The 17,887-nt window shown below is 39.6% G+C and overlaps 3 protein-coding genes across 3 annotated transcripts; 2 read left to right on the top strand and 1 right to left on the bottom strand.

Annotated features, from left to right (window-relative positions):
* Positions 1-1,950: 1,950 nt before the first annotated feature.
* LOC109483100 (survival of motor neuron-related-splicing factor 30-like) lies at positions 1,951-9,810 on the bottom strand. The gene is made up of 8 exons (XM_019786089.1): positions 9,712-9,810; positions 8,049-8,114; positions 7,481-7,620; positions 6,807-6,894; positions 6,387-6,475; positions 6,071-6,197; positions 3,851-3,925; positions 1,951-3,525 (listed from the first exon to the last, which is right to left on the bottom strand). Exons 1-8 carry the CDS (start codon positions 9,763-9,765, stop codon positions 3,436-3,438), a joined length of 729 nt encoding a protein of 242 aa, XP_019641648.1. The 5' UTR covers positions 9,766-9,810; the 3' UTR covers positions 1,951-3,435.
* A 217-nt stretch (positions 9,811-10,027) lies between these two features.
* Positions 10,028-14,702, top strand: LOC109483096 (MICOS complex subunit MIC27-like). The gene is made up of 7 exons (XM_019786085.1): positions 10,028-10,068; positions 10,316-10,444; positions 10,905-11,030; positions 11,365-11,419; positions 12,589-12,684; positions 13,494-13,666; positions 14,225-14,702. Exons 1-7 carry the CDS (start codon positions 10,057-10,059, stop codon positions 14,411-14,413), a joined length of 780 nt encoding a protein of 259 aa, XP_019641644.1. The 5' UTR covers positions 10,028-10,056; the 3' UTR covers positions 14,414-14,702.
* Positions 14,703-16,826: 2,124 nt separating this feature from the next.
* Positions 16,827-17,609, top strand: LOC109483034 (tetranectin-like protein). Its single transcript, XM_019785990.1, has 2 exons — positions 16,827-16,950; positions 17,185-17,609. Exons 1-2 carry the CDS (start codon positions 16,827-16,829, stop codon positions 17,607-17,609), a joined length of 549 nt encoding a protein of 182 aa, XP_019641549.1.
* Positions 17,610-17,887: the final 278 nt, after the last annotated feature.

The following is a 17,887-nucleotide window of genomic DNA, read 5'->3' as shown; positions in this document are numbered from 1 at the left end:
GTTGACAGTACTTCGGCGTGACGTGGTATCCAGATTGGACTCCAGAACACTTCCAACAACTTCACCATACATCACTGACATCCAGCCCCCGTTCAGGAATGCCACTTTGATTGGAGAACACCCAGTTATTTCTCTCAGTCCTCCGTTTAAATACAAACGGTCTTGTTTCAAAGTCTGCGATTCGACGAGCCCAACGTTTAGGGCCGGTGGGTCAGGGTCGAGTTGGATAGTTTTAATTGCCAGTTGGATTCGAACTTCGGCGTGTTGGTGGGCTAGAGGCTCAGTGTTTGCGGAGCAGTTAACCCTGACATCGACGTTTACTGCCTGGCACGTGCCGGGCGAGTTCGCTCGCCAAATGTTTTACGAGGGATGAACTCTTCACCCAGATCAAGTTCATGTCCATTTCTACCCCATTACACACACTGTACATGGATAGTACTGAGCAAGAAGTCAAACCTAACAAAACTTAGCCTAACGTTTTTAGTATGTAGAAGAGAGTTTACTGTACATGTAAAAAAATGTGTAGGAACTACATGTAGTTGATATTTTGTCACCATTTTACATGCAGTTAGCCTATGGGCAGGTATTAATTTTTGTAATAAAACTTAATTATTTATAAATTATGTTAGGACACACCCTAAAACAATGAAGCTTTAAGTTACACTGTAAATAGATACTAGATAGCATCACTGTTCTAGATAAAGTTGGAAAGACAATGGGCATGTAGAAAATCTAGTGACCACAAAATGATATTTGCAAAGGTACAAAACAATCACGTAATGAATAAAGTGGACCAGGTAACCAAAGAGATACACATGATAAAGGGTGATATTAAGGACTTCTCTAGAATCATAACTTGGGGATTATAATTATTGATGCTACATATACACTGTACAATGTAATCTAATATGCCATGCAGTCTCAGAGTACGTTAGGCAGTTATGACAGTTGCCATTACCAGGCTAACATGAATCATTGTGAAAATAAAACTTCAGAAATAACTTTCCAAATTTACAGAGATCAGACTTGTCTGAGTCAGACTGAATATAAGTCCCACCAACTTTGCAGTGTAAGCATGTTTAAGGCCACTTCAGGACTTAGTCTACCACACACACACACTACACATTTTGTGTCTTCATTAGAGTGCCTGTTTAAATTTGAATGGCCTGGGCTATATGTGGAGAATGTTGTGGTGGACTGGCATGTTTGGAGTGAAGCTTGCTGTCTCACATTGTGACACCCCGGTACAAATGGCTTCCCAGGAAATGCTTGCGGCGTGACACCACAGTTATAATTGCGACGGCAGGTTTTGCATTTTACGTATGAGTTTATATTCATAGAACATTGATGTGCTGTTGCTATGGCCTCCTTTTCTAGACAGTGATCTTACATAAGAGATAGGGGAGTTCTTTTTTCAAAACCAGTGAATCTTACCTCGCTGACGTTTCATTGATCATACATGTAGGTCATGAGTTCGATCCCCAGCCGACTTTAAAAACTAGAAAAGGCAAATGCATAATCTTTACCTTTGCATATGGTCTGCTGTTAATGCTTACTCATTTGACAAATATATTCAAATATATGGTCAGACAGGTGTCTAAATCCCTCCTACTACAAAATTGCAACATGATGTAACCCAACACGTTACCATGGTAACAGTCTGGTTCAGGTCATTGACCTTTTTGGTTTGGAGAAGAAGAAGAAACTGAGCAAAAACAAATGTATGATACATACACAATGTACTGCTTAGCACTCAGCATTTGGAGGCATATGGGAGTTAAACACACACCACTACCAGTGGACTAGCCCCCTGCTGTAGTGATTGCACTACTGTGTGGCCCAAGGGTTACTGAACCAGAGATGGGCACTGCCCTAAACACCACATGGTGTCTGTGGGAAGGAATTCAACTACTAATAACGTATCACCAACCATGAGTGACACATATTACGAGTCTGTACTTTTTTTATTACACTCCATATATGAAACAAATAAGGTCACTTACATATACAGGAGGCTGGATATCTTAGAGCATTATTTACAGGACAAGTCGGCCACAAAATGTATCACTGACAACAGATACTGACACATCTGAATACTGGGGCTATGCTTACAATGCTGTGTACATGTGTGCGGGTGGGGGGCACAACAGTTACATTGTAACTATAGTATGAGGGGCTACAATGCTGTGTACATGTATGTGTGTGGGGAGGGGGGCACAACAGTTAACTATGAGGGGCCATTGGTTTTAAACAAAAAAGGTAATTACAATGTACCAGTTGCGTAACACTGGGAGCAAAGCAATCTCAGTGCCTATACATGTAAGTATGGACAACAATAACACATCGACAGCCAGTTTATACAGCTAAACTGTACATTTCTGCATTGTACATAAGTAAGTACAAGTAGAAGTACATAGAGTTTACAGTTATTAACATGAACTTAACAGTAACATGTTTTAACAACATTTCTTTGGGCCACACAAAGTTGAAGAATCTATAGACATTATAAGAGACCGAACCACTGATGATGTATACATGTACCAAGTTATCCTAGTTTTGCAATGTCACAATTCCAACATATTCTCATTCTAGTATGATCAAAATTTGACATACACCTTTTACATAGAATCAACTTTATGTTACCCAGTTTTAACCCTAGGATGGACACTACATGTATGTACACAAGTATTAACTGTAACCGAACAAAATCATGATGGAAAAATATCATTTCTAGTTCAATATCAAAACTACATGCTTAACTGACTTACCTCTTTAACTGTATGTGTGTCTAACAAGTGTGATGTCAAAACTTTTACTTCTTCAGTCAAAAATAACGATGATCATTAACAAAATTGAGCTTTGGACAACAGCAGTTGTATATTTTGACTAAAGTTTAAGAAAAAATAGTTTACTTTCTGGCTTTGTTAAAGTATATGTAGACAAGGAATTAAAATCCAATGTTTTGAAGAAGGAAGAGGAAAAAGACAATTGTGCTTGAAGTTTAGGACAAAATCTATGATTGCTGCTGACTGAAAAAATAACGTACATTGGAACACAACTTTATTTCTCAAAAAAATCTGATTTTGGGACAGAATGAAAAAAAGAAAAAGAAAGCTCTCTTCAGTGCCTGGGAAAAAGATGGAAAATTGGAACATGTCGCCAGAACGTACTGCACTTGCACGAAACCCATGTATTGTACATAGCACTTCGGCAGAACGTCTCATGTAAGGTCATATATGCGCATACAAGGTTAACATCCCGTCTGTAGTTTCCAAATGTTATGTCGGAAAAGATATCTTCTGCAACAGGCGAAATTCTGATGCAACGTTGACCAAATATCCAACGTAGACATAAAAAATCAGGGTTTTGCTAATGTGCTGAAAATGGTCTGGTATGACATGTAGACATGTTGTAGTGTAACGGGATGTAGATGTGTTACTGAGGGGGCAGGAATCTGGCGTACTGTGGCGGGGCTTCATACTTGGTCATCGGCTTGTCTGCTATTCCACATGTGCCCACACCAACCTATAGGGAAGTCAGTCAAGATTAGGTGTCATCAATGAAAAGGAATCTTATACATCTATTACTCAATATTAAGTAAGAAATACATGTGATGACAATTGTTTCTGAACAGTTTAAGTGTGATCCATAACTCAAAGTCTGAGTGATGCAGGTAAAATTTGTTTGGTGAAGGTAATTTTCAATGTTATCCTGAAACAGTGCAGGTATGCAAAAAAAGGATATCAATCCCTGCATAGTAACAGACAGACTGTCCCTATGGCTTATGAGCTACAGGATGGACTGAATGAATGAATGTCAATGAATGAATGAATGAATGAAATGTACTCACCCGCCCGTCTACGGACTCTGGGGAAGCAAATATACTCTTCTTCACCTTGCCCTTCTTGTTGCCCTTGTGGAACGCCTGCAACACACCAGGGGGAAGCCAGGGGGCATTAATGCACAGCACATCCTGCACATGACACTGACCAATGGAATAGCTACATGCACTAAGTTCTAATACTTCCTGTAGGTATGCTTTTGCAACCTCCTTTGCCATTGGTCAGTGTTGTCCTACTTCTTTAATTAGTTTGTTTCCTATTGGTTGTATGGATGTGAGCTGGTCTGTGATTGGCTCCTACTGTAGAGTCTGATGTTTGTACAAAATGTATGAGTACATCTGATTGGTTGCCTTGGTTGTAAGTAAACCCTGATCATGAAAGCATTTTCAAGGCCTTATAAGTTGACAAATTGCACATACATGTATAACGTTCTATGATTTAGCAGAATGAAGGTTAACATAAAAGTGTAAATACATTGTAATAAACACAAAAAGTAACAGAAATTTCAAGAAGTACAAACTGTTAACAAATATGTTCGAAACTAGAGACAGTATGCTAATCATTCATACATATGTAAGACTGTATAATTATAACTACAAATAATTTCATAGGATACAAAAAATGCCCTAAATTATTAGTTTATGTGCCTTATTACCATCTTACCTGTCTTACCTGGTACCTGATAGACCTACCCCATTCCCAAGTGGCCGTTCTTCCATGTCCCATGAGCCTTGGTTCTATCAGAGCACTGATCATGATAAGACAGAGGTTACTGGATTTTTGCGTCCGATAACTTTTTTTACATTCGCTCCCAAAGACTTCTCACAAAACCATCCACAATACTTATATCTTATCTATTTCTAAAAGGCCAAAAACATGAATGATATTGTCATGAATGATAAGTTTTGAAAGTGTCTTTGGGAGCTTTCTGTTCTGTATCAAACCATTGTAAACTACCTGAAACAAAGAAACTAAATGACGCATAATTTGTCCTGACTGGTTCAAAATTCTTCTGTATCATATCTTTGATAGTTCTTGAATAAGAAAATGGGTTTTCAACATTTTCGTGCCTGTTAAAACTACCAAAAACAAGCTACATATATGTTTTTATTCAGGACTGTAAACTTTTTTATCAATGTTTGAAACCAAGGGTGGTACAAGTGCAGTTAGGCCAAGGGGGCCTTTCTAAAATTTTCCCACCCAAAGTTAACCGGGCAGTGACTTACATGCATAAGTAGAAAGTGGGAAGGAAGTTACTACATGGTAGTACACAGCACCTGTCTGTGGTGGGACATACCATTGCTTCACAATCTCCGGGGGTGTTCAGCGTCTTCCCCTATCACAATCAGATTTTACTGATTTCTGGACTGTGGAACATAAAACAACAGAGGACAGTAGTCTTTGCAAGTCTGCAAGACAACCCCAAGATGTTTTTTTTTACTTTCCTTTCATTAGGTTGACTCATTTTGTGATAACAAAAAAGATGGAATTTTTAAAAAGCCAATTTTTTTTATTTTTCTCACCATTTTCTTTTAATTGCTGTGTACCTGAAATTCTAAATACCTGCTGAATTCCCCCCCCCCAATCCAAAAGAAATTATATGTAGTTGTAAATGCTGTTGTAGTCGTGATTCTAAATAAACAAACCACAGGTTTTATTTCTAAATACTCAAATATGAAGAACAGGCAACACATACAAGTACAGGAACAGTTATGATGCTTACCTTATTTTTTCTGCTGCTACAGGCCGGGGTAGTAAAAGTACCTGACTTCAGTGGTCGACCGTAACAAGATTATTTTACAGACTTCACAGTCAACTCGGTGAAGTCTAAGCCAAGCCATTTGAAATTCGTGCTTAGCCTTAAAAGTCACTGGTTAACTCCCTTAAATATCACTCTCAGTCACAGAGCACCCACCGACGTAACAGTAGATTTAGTCTAGTGAGTTTTAAAACCTTCTAATAGTCAACAAATTCAGCCAAAGGTGGTTGGCAGCTTAGATAAGAATTATTTACCACAAGTTGCAGTATTCCTTCAGAGAAAGTGTATTGTCAGATCATTGTCAAACAAAACAGATGAAACGAAAGGAAAAATTCTGAACCATGAACAAACAAGGGACTACCAACTGTATAAACTATGTAAAATTGTAAGCTGTCTATATCCACACTCAATATATGTTTATCTTACATTGTAAGTACATGTAATGCCCCTTCCCCTGTATATAGCCCACCTTGTTGTTAAAGTCTTGCCACTTGTTCTTCTCTTGTTCTCTGGCTTCTTCGATCTCCTTGAGTCGGAGGGCTTTCTTCATGTTCTTCTTCTTCTTGTACTCTTGTTTCGCTTTCAGCATCTCTTTCCTTTAAAACACAGTTAAAGTAACATTAACCTTGGTTCACTGAGGAGCTTATCTTCCACTAGTTATGACAGAGAAGACAATATGTACTGTATATACAGGTATAACATGTAGCTCTTTTCAAGTGCAATTTGAATATTGGACTACAGCATAATTCAGTCCATTGAAGACTAAGTCTTGGCACACCCCTTACTTTGATTTTGGTTTGTCCCAGTCGCCCCCCAGCCCTGCTTCTGAGGCTGTTCTTTTGTTAGACTCCTCTGGTAACTTCAGCTGGTAGTCCTGGAGTAAAAAAGTAAAAGTGTAGACACTTATCTTTGACAAAGAATACAACAAACTGGTTATAGGTTCAAGTACTATGCTACAAGAAATTTGTTAGAAGAATCTGTAAACTACACACTACACTACAGTTCACCACATTTTGTTTTTTGTTTTGTTTGTTTCACATAACCGGTTAAAAACGCCTTTAGGCGTAACACACCAGTTTTGTACATTTAAGTACAAGCTGTGTAAGACTGGACTGTAAGGTTTGAACCACTCACACTGGGAAGGTCCCCTACTCTTTTCGATGTTACATCATAAAAGCAAGGTAAAACTGACATATATTCCTCACCTGTGCTATTTCACTGTTACCCCAGCCTTCAAATGTGACTGTAACTCTTCCTCCGTCCAACTTTTCATCTATTGTGGCCTCATAGAAACTGGAATAAAAAACAGTTAAAGTTTAAGGCCTGTATTAGTAAACATACCTTGTTATTTTATGTTAATTACAGTTATAGAATTATTACATGACAATTGTAGCAAGTACAAAATACGGCAACTTGAACAATGTATGAGATGAACTAAACTATGCTAATATCTAACAATTCTAAGAAACTAATCTACTTTAATTTATATATAACAGTGAAGACACTCTTAATGTGGAAATACTCTTGTAACTTGTAAATATGTTCATAACTAGACAAAGACAAAAACTAGACAAGTACAAAATATTATGAAAGTTCATCTGTGCCTGTAGTAATCATAGTAAAAGATCATGTTGTGAAGTGATTGGTCATTAATTATCCTGATGAAGGCGACAGTGGTCGCTGAAAATCTTATCCCTGTACAATTGTATGTTGGAATAAAGTTCAACCTTTTACTATAAGTACAAAATATAATCAACATCTAGACTGGATGCTACTACTACTACTACTAGAAGTTATACTATAACTTAATGCTGCATGTGGAATTTTTAACATTGTCTAGGTATTGCTGACAGCTGTGTAAATGGCAGCATTGACTCACCCGCCATCCTCGCTCCACGGTGCCATACACGTGTCTCCCACCTGCCATTCCTTCACCGGCTGTGGGGTGGCGCCCTCACCGGACGGACCTGCACCGCTCTGTCCAGCCTTCGCCAAGTCTAACGACAAGTCTATCACTTCCTGTTAACAGGAAAGTGCAGTAGTGAGTCATTCAATTTTTCAAACAGTGTAGGTTTCACTTACCAGAATAGTCAGTGCTACCTACACATTAATTATTAAGAGGTGAGTCAAATTTTCAAACAATTGAAAATGCAATTCACTCTTTCTAAAAATTGGTATTTTTCAGTCAACACATACATTGCTTTTTTTTTGTACAGAGTATAGGTTTTTTGAATTACAAACTGTACATGGTTACAGATTTCTTGATTCACTTTTGTTCTGTTAAAAATTGACTACTAGTATATCTATCTCCTTTAATAGAAATCAGTTTACAGAAATATTCGTCCCACCTACAATGTATTTAAACTACATTGTGTACATGTATTGTTCATATGTTACAAGAATAGATGATAGATGATGGAAATAACTATGCTATTGCCAATAGTTACCTGTAAGTCCTGTTTGAGTTTTAACAAGTCTTCATTGTTGGGGTCTGTGGTTAGAGCTGCTTCTACCTGTTGGGAGATAACACAGAATATTGGCATCAAAATCATAAAATCTTAACATTAATGGCAAATATACAAAAGTAACGCCCTCCGCACTGGTGTTCCAGTGCTGAATCAGCGGTCGAAATTTCGTCAGCACTGGAATTCCAGAGCTGAACGGCTCTTTTCCTAGAGCTGAAGCTCCCTCAGCACTGGAATTCCAGTCCTGAAAAATATTCGGCACTGGTTTTCCAGAGCTGAACGGCTCTGTTCCAGAGCTGAACGTTGTCTCAGCTCTCGGTTTCCAGTGCTGAAGTCCCTTCAGCACTCGGTCTCCAGTGCTGAACGTGCGGCAGAGCCAGTTCAAAGGTCGCTCAGCACTGGGTCCCCAGTGCTGACGGCGGTTTCAGCACTGGAACCGAGTGCTCGTATACAAAAGTAACGCCCTCCACACTGGATTTACCAGTGCTGGGGAAGAATTCAGCACTGGAAAACCAGTGCTGACGTCCCTTCAGCACTGGGACGCTCTTCAAACCAGTGCTGACGTCTTTCCCGGCACTGGAAAATTATGTCCCAGTGCTGAGAGGTAGGAAATCTGTGCCACTCCTTGCTGTGCCGAATCACTTGTATTCCTGCCACTGAGTTTACTCTTTAATCGTTATTGAAAACCTTACGCTGTTGTGTTTCACTACATGTGGTTTTGGAAACTAAAGAAACTAAAACGGCACCTTTGTGATTATTTTCGTTCATTTTCGCAGAGAAAAATTAACACGATTATATATAGGCACCAGTATAAGTGATATCAACCAGAGATACCAGAGATTATGATATGAACCAAAGTACCAGAGATTATGAACAACTTTTTTTCTGACCCTTTTCTGACCTTCTTCTGACTTTTTTTTCATGAACTCACAGCTCATGAATGCCTCAGAGACGGTGGCCTCTGCTCAGCACTCGGTTTCCAGTGCGGAACATAATTTCTTAATTCCACTTCCAGTGCTGAGACTTTTCAGCACTGGAATTCCAGTGCTGAACTCCTTTCAGCTCTCGGTTTCCAGAGCTGAATGGCTCTATTCCAGAGCTGAAGCCGCCTCAGCACTGGATTTCCAGTGCTGAGTACCACTTCAGCTCTGGTGTTCCAGTGCTGAGAAAGGAGGGCGTTACTTTTGTATATTTGCACATTAATGGTGGTTTTACATGCATGTACTAGTATTTACACATTTTTTTCAACCACATATACAAGTTGCTGCTACACTCGTGGCTCAGTGTAGAACTTGTCTTTGGTGATTGTACTATTTGTAGTCAACATCAACTTGCTGATGACTCTGCTATACAGATTCTGAAGAAGCAAGAAAAGATGCTCAAGTTACATTCACCTGAATGGTCCCTTAATATAACACTGCGATACCAATGATAGTGTTATACGCTTATTTTCGTGCCATAAAAATAGGGAAATACTGCTTGAAAAACAGCAACCTACCAGTTGCACTTTACACAAAAACATGGATGTTTGACGCTGATTTCTCACCTTAACCGCCATCATTTTCACACATACATCTTCCAGAAGTTTACCTACAACACCTAAACGATAGTTTTCAGAGAAAAAGAGGTATTTAGAGCCACAAACCTGCTGTAATTGTGCTTTGTACGTCGTGATCTGATCTTCACCCATGTCCGCCATTTTGGAAACAATGTGAGCGAATGTGATGCACCCATAGCTATTTTATTTAATCACATAATGATACATCTTTTGCACTAATAACTTTAATGAATGTGACAACAAACAAAACTAAGTTCTTTTTAGATAAATAGAAGTATTTTATAAACCTTTGTATACTTTTATACAATATATATGGCATAAAATCTTACATTATTTTATATCATTATGATTCAAGAAATAAATGTTATGGGGCCTTGTACAATTAATCACCACATGCCCCGGATGTACTTTACCCATCGTGCTCCAGCCAAAATGGCCGCCAAGGTGAGAAAAAAATTCATATTCGTGATATTTTATTGCTTTAAGTCAATTTTCCTGCGATTAATGCAGCCTACAACATAAACATTCAATTCTACGGATGGTTATCCGTATAATCTATTCTCAGAAGTTGTCATTTGGGGTTCAAAGTTAGCACTACTGGTGCAAATGTGTAACTAACATGCGTCCACCGGCGTTAGAATTTTGACCTACGATTTATGATGGGTTAAGAAATGATAATCCTTCCCCCCAGTTCCCCCGGCTGCTGCCTCTAGCGGCCCTCCCGGCCGGCGCGTCTCTGGGAGCGGTGTACGCGGCGGAGGTCGTCAAGAAAGAAGACTGCGGGTGTGGGAAGAAAAAGAAGACCGTCAGCATCTCAGAGGTACCGAATGGATAAAATTTGGTATCATCGTTGTATATTTATACTGCACTAAAAATTCGTATAGCATCGGCGCCGGCAGTTTGCAGAGAAAATGTATGCGGACAGATGGAATTGCCAAAAAAAGAAAAGAAATAGAAGAAATATCTAAGTCTGCCTTGGCTTTGTTTTATATTTCGAGAACTACTAGCATTCTGAAAAGAATAGGATATTGGATACTGTATAAATCTCTCTTTATTTGGGGTTCTTTTATATTTTCAGTTTTCGCGGTCATTTCTGTGTCACGAAATTATCAAAATATTAATATGATCTTTAAGTTTAATAACAATATTTCTTTTGAACCCGTCACCACTGCGAAGATATATGTTCACAAACATGTCCATTTTTCTCAGACCATGATATTTTGGTACCGCAAATGTTAAGTGATTTACAGTATTGCACTAATGTGTTGTTGTTTTTTTAGCTGCCCATCTATGACCAGCCCCCTGACCTGACTCAGTACACCTATGTCGAGGAGGACGTCGGATTTCTCCAGCAGCATGTGTCAAAGGTCAGGCAGGCTGTGTGGACAGGGTACGACAAGATGGAGGTAGGAGTCAAACTTGTTTTTGTATTTACTTATTTATTTATTGGGCAGAAGATACAGCCAAGGCTGCCCAAATAGCTATACTAGTACCTGGTATATAGCATATGTCATGTATGGAATTCAAACTTAACTGTTGCACTTTATTGCACTGTGGACATTGTACCGTGTTTGTGTTGGATTGAGTAGCATTTGAAGTTATTCACACCCATTTGTTTAACACGAGTGAACATTGATGACCGTCTGTCATCTTCATCAGGGCAATGCACAATGTATCTGTGAATAAATGAGTCAAGTTCGTAAAATACTGAAAACACTGACATTATTATTTTATTTACAGGGAACGAGAGTGTATGTTGTTGACAAATACAGAGTTGCAGAGAAGAAAACCACAGGTGAATTACTAGTACTTTTCCTTTTTTTTACAGTACAATGTATCAGTTCGGTCTATCTGAAGGGGTTTTATTTTTTTGTTAAACACCTTAAAGCAAACTGACAGTAAAATTAAAACCAACAAATTGTGTGTGTTACGTTATCAATATTATTGTTGGTTTTGAGATTCAGATATTTGATGTTGGCGTCTGTGTGGTGTAGTGGTACAGCATCCAACTGTCAAGCAAGGGGACCCAGGTTCAATCCCCAGGGTTGGACCCAGACATGGCCTTGGGAAAGCCACTTAACACGTATTTCCCCCTCAGTTATAGAGGGATCCTGGGCCCTACCAGGGTTTGGGCTGGCGTTAGGAAGGGCATCTATCCGTAAAAAATCTTGCTTCAAAAAAGATTTGCACTTGATGCAAGCACGTCTAACCCCCATGGCCAGTTTCGGGGAAAAAAGACATTAAACTGGATAGAGAGAGAGTTGCCAAAAAACAGTTACTCAAGCAACTGGATATGATTTTGAAAACGTCAGACGTTTCAGCTAGTATCCACTAGCTTTCGTCAGTGACTGAGAGACCAGAGGGGAAAGCAGGTTTATATACACAACCTGTTGATTGATATGCAAATAAAGTGAAGACAAATTTTTGGAAGTCGAAAAAGGAACAAAAGTCAGACAAGTCAAGACAAGATGATGCAAATTAGTCTGAAAGCTCCTGTTATACAGGACAGGAGCTTAAGTGTTATCTGTCCTCGGGGCTGGGAGTGCCAAATCCCAAGTGCCGGAAAGATCGACCCGTAGCCCCCCTTCCCTGTTGAGGGTGGGGTTGTACATTCTTTCATATATTGCCTCTTTAACACCCCGTTCCCACCAGCGTGTTTCACGGTCTTGACTTGTCTGACTTTTGTTCCTTTTTCGACTTCCAAAAACTTGTCTTCACTTTATTTGCATATCAATCAACAGGTTGTGTATATAAACCTGCTTTCCCCTCTGGTCTCTCAGTCACTGACGAAAGCTAGTGGATACTAGCTGAAACGTCTGACGTTTTCAAAATCATATCCAGTTGCTTGAGTAACTGTTTTTTGGCATATCGTATTACCTGGATGTCTAACCTTCATCGACGTAGAGAGAGAGTTGTTTGTATACAATGTAGCCAGAGTGTATAATGCATGTGTATGTGTTACAGCTGGGTTGGAGTATGTACAAAGTGAAGAAGGGTTTTTCCCCCGTCTTGGTGTCATCACTTTATCTGGTCTGACTGGGCTAGTACTAGGAGCAAGAGGTAAGATGTACAGAATTATCATAAGATACTGTAATTCCTGATTTTTTCACTGTACTGTTATGTTCACTGTTTTCACTGTCACTTCTGCACTGTGAACTTATCATTACACTACAGTTAACAAATAATTCCTGGACGTTCTTTTTCCCACACCTGTCGCTACCATGAATATATAGTTCCGTGAACGTGTCCATTTTTCTCAGACCGTGAACTTTTGCTGCCGTGAACATTACTTGAATTACAGTACGTTTGATGATTTCACAATGGAGTCTCAGGGCCTGAAAAATTTGTAAAAATAGAACCGCTACAAATGTTTGGAGATTATACATCACACAATAACATTATGAATATTTGATGAAACTAATACCACAGAAATCCACCCCAACACAATTCTATTCAGGTACATTCTTGTACATACGCTGCATTAAAGATCAAACGGACTGCCCTTGGGCCAACCACTTACTAGTATGGCAATTGGAATAAAGTTTCAAGCTGAAAAATTAGGTACTGTATTCTGTCATGGCAAGGAGAAAGATAGCCTGGGTGCCATCCGAATTTGTAACGGCTCCCCCGAAAAAGATTTTTTCGGGGGAGCCGTTACAAATTCGGATGGCACCCAGGCTACACTTCCTTAACACGGAGAAGGTAAAACTGGCCAACATTACAAATTTAACTGCTATTTTAAAACATAATGTGTACTACAGGAGGTTTGCCAAAGAAGGTGGTTTACTCCACCACCCTATTATAGACTAACTTGATAGGGAGAAGGTTATACAGACAAATTATCTGCATTTTTTTTCACTCCACCACAGGTGGTTTGTTGAAGAAGGCGGTTTACTCCACGACCCTGGCGGGGGCGGCGGCCTCCCTGTGTTACCCTAACCAGGCCGTGAACATCTCCAGGAGCGGGTACACGAGGGCGCGAGACTTCACACTGGAACAGGTCAACAACATCAGACAGGGGGGCAAACCCAGGCAGAGCCAGGTCAGCCTGTCAAGCAGACAGCAAACGGTTGCTTGTTTTGTGTCGTTGGGTGGTTCTAGCAATCTATTGGTGGTACCCAAAAAGTAAAGAGAAAGCTTGTTTGGGGGTTACTGGTATTTCAAATGCTTCAAATATGAAATGATGACCTTGTTTTGTACTGTAGGCTAATTCTAGCAAGTTATGGGGGGCACCCAAAAAGTAAGAGAGTAAAAAGAGAACCTTGTGTAGCTTGTTTTGGGGTTACATGTATTTCAAGTATGAAAGAGCTGTTAATGCCAATGTCAGACAAATTTCAATTGCAATCTCAGTCAACAGAGACTGCGATGTTCGATATCTACTCAGTGTCTCTACCCATATACATGTATTTATACTGTATTATTTATGTTGAAAGTTGAAGGTTATGTTACTAAATCAATTCTATATCCCTACTGTTTTTGACAACACCAAAAATGATAGGAGTCCATCAGGAGTTCATAAGAATCATAATACATGTACATGTATACAAATTTTCATTTTGATTTACATATTTGTAACATGTGTATTTGATTTCCATTACAGCCACCGAAAAAAGCACCTGAAGCAGCTGAAGTTGTACCTTCAGCACCTGAAACCCCTGCAGCTGAGGATACTGCAGCTGCAGCCGAAGCACCTGTGGCGGAACCAGCGAAGGAGAAACCTAAAGTAGAGGGCGACTTTGGACAGTCCAACCCTGAAGACAAAGACATGTACACCACAAGAGGCAGTTAATTATGATAACCAGGGCTCGAAATACTGGGTGCATGTGCACCTTAGTGCACCCAAATTTGGAGCTGTGCACCCATTTTTTTCTGCGGGTGCACTGGTGCACCCGAATAATTTCTTAGGCTCAACATATGTAAAGATGGTAATAGTAGTTACAGCATATTCTTAACATCTAAGTGTCAGAAAAAATGATACAATCATTGTAACTACTTTTCTCGAAATGAAACATAATTATAGTTTTTGCTGACATTCTACCTATTTTATTTTATGTGGTGCGCCTAATATATTTTTTGTGCACCCAATCTTATAGGTGGGATGCAGCAGTTCCCCAAAATGAATTTCGAGCCCTAAAAAAGAACAACCTGTGAAGGATTTGAAACAGGTAAACTTTTCACAATGGGAATACCGTAAATTTATTTATGTCCATGAGGATTTAATTTCCAATTCCAAGGAGCAGGTTTTCACATTGTTTTAAGTTTGCAGTTTAAACAATACTGTATTACAGTAGTGTTACTATAACAAATATACACAGGAAAAATGTGAAAATAAAACCTCCAGGAAAATTTCAAGTTTGACGGTAGTACCCCCATATCTTTAACTTGTCATCGTAGCAGGTGAATTGTATGTGCATGTAATCTGCAATTTTAAAGGAGGCTGCTAGGGGGACCTCAGGTTATGAATCGATGAAAAAATTAAAGCGTTACAGTATACAAACCCATCACTGCATGGCTATATGATTAAAACCCATAAGCTTCAAGACTGTGATATTTGTAGAAAAACAATACAGACAGAGAAAAAGGGAAAAAATGTGTTGGTATGTTGTTATTGTTTTGACAGAAGCAGAATGAATATGTTTGCATTATGAAATATTGATGCTAAAATAAAATTCAATTTTTCAGACAATGCATCTTGTGTCTGGTTATGAATGTATCTGTGGAAAGTTTCTCCTTTTTTATTATTGATATTACTAAGCAGGTATTAAATGTTGCAACATATAAGTTAACATTTAGTACATGTACTATAAAACTGGCTGCATTAATGTAGCATGTCAGCTTTCTGAAACTCAAAATGAGTATTAAATGATAGAAAATACCATCTGAATGTATGTCTCTATTTTATTTATAATTTAATTTCTAGTTTGTGTGTATGTGAGTGAGTTAGTGTGTGTATTTGAGCGTGTGTTTGTGCCCATATTTATGTGTATCTGTGTCCCTGTGTAGTTGAGAGAATATGTGCATGTCTATATGTGTATGTTTGCGTGTGTGTGCCTATGATACCAAATGCTCTATATATTGAGAAAAAGTTCTTGAAAAATAGAATTCGTGTACTTTATATCAACACTATATCTATGTAAATACAGAATTATCTTAATAATATTATATGTGCATGGTTATTCTCGAAAAGAGCAACACGTATATGGTTGTTATTATTACCATGATATATACTGTCAACAGAAATATAATTGGTCATGGAATAATAACCCCCCATTGTTGAGACCCACTGCAATAATGGGCATCATCAATTTTTGAAATTTCATTACTCAGTATGGTTATTAACATCCACACGCATCTATTGTGTTCCATTGCGTCAATAGTTCTCAGAAGCGCGTTGCTAACCTCTGTAGGATGTCTAATTCCCCTGGGGACCTTAGATACTCCGTACAGAGAGACCGGCTTTCCGGTGCTTTTCGTATTTTCGGTCGCGACGTTTGCTGCGTCAAACGTACAAAAACATGGCGAGGTTATGCCTAGGCCTGGCCGTAATCGTTGCGTTTGCTGGGAATATTTTTCTGGTGGACGCTGTTACAACTGCAGCACAAAGTGGTAAGGAACCTTCTCTGTACTTGGTTTGATTAGATTCATTAGGCTGTATAAAATGGTACGCGACCAGGACTATTTTTTACCGTTTATTTTGTTTTTAGTGGTTGTGCAATACACATCTTTATACTGTGTTATTTCAATTTCTCTGCTTTTTAGTATACTTTATGTTAGTCTCATGCGTTGTGTTTTTCCTTGGATTGCCAGTAGGTTTTCTGTCTAAAATAACGAAAAAAGTACTATATTATTATTAGTATTATACTCATTAGTACTGTAAGAAATACGTCCATACAAAAGGCCCGCGAGCGTTACCGAGCCCTAGCCTGGGTGCCATCATCCGTAAACGTGGTTTCCGCCGACTCACTATTATAAATGTCGCTGCCCTGGGTGCCAAATTAGTATCGGGCCGTTAGCCGTTTTCCTTCGGTAACCAAGAGCCCTTCGCCCGCCTATCTAAATTACCGCCACGGAGGAGTTCTAGGGCAAGACAAATTCTCCTTGGCTCAACTCCTCCGTGGCGGTAATTTAGATAGGCGGGCGAAGGGCTCTTGGTTACCGAAGGAAAGCGGCTAACGGTCCGATACTAGTTTGACACCCAGGCCATGTCGCTGGCCACCAGGGAGCCGACGGACACTTCTATCGGAGGATGGCGCCCAGGCCAACCGAGCCCTCGGCGGAGACGCAACGCTTCGCTGCTTGAATCCAGATCCATGCACATGGGCCTAGGTTCGAACCCCAGCTCGGGCGTGTTGTGGAGGGTTTCCTTTGTCATTACCAAGAAGCGTATGGGTGACCCGGTGTGCTTGGCAAGGCGCAACAAAGCCGCTTTGCGGTAGTAGCAACTTGAAAAAGCACCAAGTTTCACCTCAGTTGAGAAGAATTTTGCCCATACATGTATGTATATATTTTTCAAAGATCTACAACTACATGTAAAACGAAGTGCCATTCTTGCTTCTACAGAATGTCCAAAGCCGGACTATGATTATTTCAGCCACACCGGCATCTGCTACAAGTCCTTTGCGGAGGAGAAGACGTACGATAAGGCCAAGCAGACGTGTGCCGCAGACAGGGGGATGTTAGCCATGCCGAAGGACGATGCGACCAACACGTTTATCTACGGGCTGGAATACGGAGACGGGGACCGTTGGATCGGGCTGAGTGACGCCGCCAGCGAAGATAACTGGGTGTTCGAGGACGGACAAACCCTGGCGTCAACCGGCTATAACAACTGGGACCAAGATGAACCGAGTGGTGGCGAAGGTGAAAACTGCGTCGTCTTACGTTCGGAGAATCCCACCACGTGGAATGATTTGGGGTGCAACCACAATAAGAGATTCATCTGCCAGCTAGGTAAGAGTGCAGTCGCCAGTGTTTTCTTTTTCTAATATACTAGTACATGTAGTAGTAGTTTTATACATTTTTTTATTTAGCGGCACGTACATTGGGTTTGCATGTTTTATTAGGTTAGAATAACATGGATTCAACATGAGGTCCTATCGCTGTTTTGGTTTGCTTCTGTATTTTAAATTCTATAATAATATACTAAATCTAATGATTTTATTCGGCTTAAAACTTTGTATTGTTGGAGATGTGCGTTAAGAACTGCACAAGACTTTATATTTTTTTACAGTCAGCTGATTATGACGCCCTTAGACATTGGTAG

Source organism: Branchiostoma belcheri, unplaced genomic scaffold (genome assembly GCF_001625305.1).
Source record: "Branchiostoma belcheri isolate BF01 breed outbred unplaced genomic scaffold, Haploidv18h27 scaffold62, whole genome shotgun sequence".
NCBI lineage: Eukaryota > Metazoa > Chordata > Leptocardii > Amphioxiformes > Branchiostomatidae > Branchiostoma > Branchiostoma belcheri.
This window is presented reverse-complemented; position numbering and strand designations above follow the sequence as displayed.